Source organism: Perkinsus marinus (genome assembly GCF_000006405.1).
Source record: "Perkinsus marinus ATCC 50983 genomic scaffold scf_1104296972874, whole genome shotgun sequence".
Taxonomy (NCBI): domain Eukaryota; phylum Perkinsozoa; order Perkinsida; family Perkinsidae; genus Perkinsus; species Perkinsus marinus.
The window spans coordinates 1-1,213 of NW_003201631.1; the positions used below are offsets into that span (position 1 = coordinate 1).

Sequence of the window (1,213 nt, forward strand, 5' to 3'; positions counted from 1 at the left end):
TAGTTGAAACAGTAGTAGTGCTAGTCACAGGACCACAGTTGAAACAGTAGTAGTAGTAGTAGTAGTAGTCACAGAACCACTAGTTGAAACAGTAGTAGTGCTAGTCACAGGACCACTAGTTGAGACAGTAGTAGTGCTAGTCACAGGACCACTAGTTGAGACAGTAGTAGTGCTAGTCACAGAACCACTAGTTGAAACAGTAGTAGTGCTAGTCACAGGACCACTAGTTGAAACAGTAGTGGTGCTAGTTACAGGACCACTAGTTGAGACAGTAGTAGTGCTAGTCACAGGACCACTGGTTGAGACAGAAGTAGTGCTAGTCACAGGACCACTAGTGGTAGTAGAACAGAAATCTCCACACCAGTTAAGGAATCGGAAGTCAGGTCCTTCAAAGTAGTCTTGCATGACAATGCCTCCAGTGGGCTTGAAGTTCACAAGGTTGCCGTTGCCCGAAGTACATATTTGATTAGGCGCCAGACCACAGCCACACCCACCAGCGTAAAGCTCACCCGAGCCAACTAGATCATCTAGCGGGAGGCGGTAGACCGAATCGATGGATTTACGGTAGTAGAGGTAGCCGTCTGGAGCCGCAGTAAAGCTTTCGTCACCTTGAATATCCAGTGGAATGAAAGTCCACTGAGGATCCACAGACCCATCCATTGTCGCATAGGCAACGCCGCCATTCATTCTAACATAAAGTTTACCGAGTGTGAAGCGCAAAATGGTAGGCTCAAAAAGAACACCCGAACCACTCAAGGGGGCTATTGGAGTCCACACGCTTCCCTGACTTGTGAACCGAGCAATCTGCCCAGTAGCCTTCTCGGTAACGTATAGAATATTCGAGTGTTGATCAAAGGTGACTCCAGTATACTCCTTGGAAGGATCCGCCGGAGCTATTATACGATAAGCATTGTGATTCTTCGGGTAGAAAACACCAACTTCACCCTCGCTGATGCCAAACACGAACATATCGTTGCCCGAAGCCTCGATATTAGAAAGAGTCTTCTCGGCAACAGGTAACCATTGGTTGCATTGGAGTCTCCAAAGCATACGGATACCATCATCACTAGAGTAACCAGCTAGGTACCATGCACCATAGTCAGTGAAACTGAAGGACTCGGTAGTTATTTGGCCCGCCGGGAGGAGGTTAGGAAACGTTGTCCTATCAGCAACGCAGAAGTCACCCGAACACTGGTCAGATGAAGAGGATGTA

At 47.8% G+C, this 1,213-nt stretch overlaps 1 protein-coding gene across 1 annotated transcript; it reads right to left on the bottom strand.

Moving 5' to 3' along the window:
* Positions 1-252: 252 nt before the first annotated feature.
* Pmar_PMAR011187 (hypothetical protein) lies at positions 253-1,050 on the bottom strand (the record flags this gene model as incomplete). The annotated part of the gene is made up of 1 exon (XM_002766464.1): positions 253-1,050. A coding segment is annotated over one exon (798 nt), but the record flags the coding sequence as incomplete, so codon positions are not given.
* Positions 1,051-1,213: the final 163 nt, after the last annotated feature.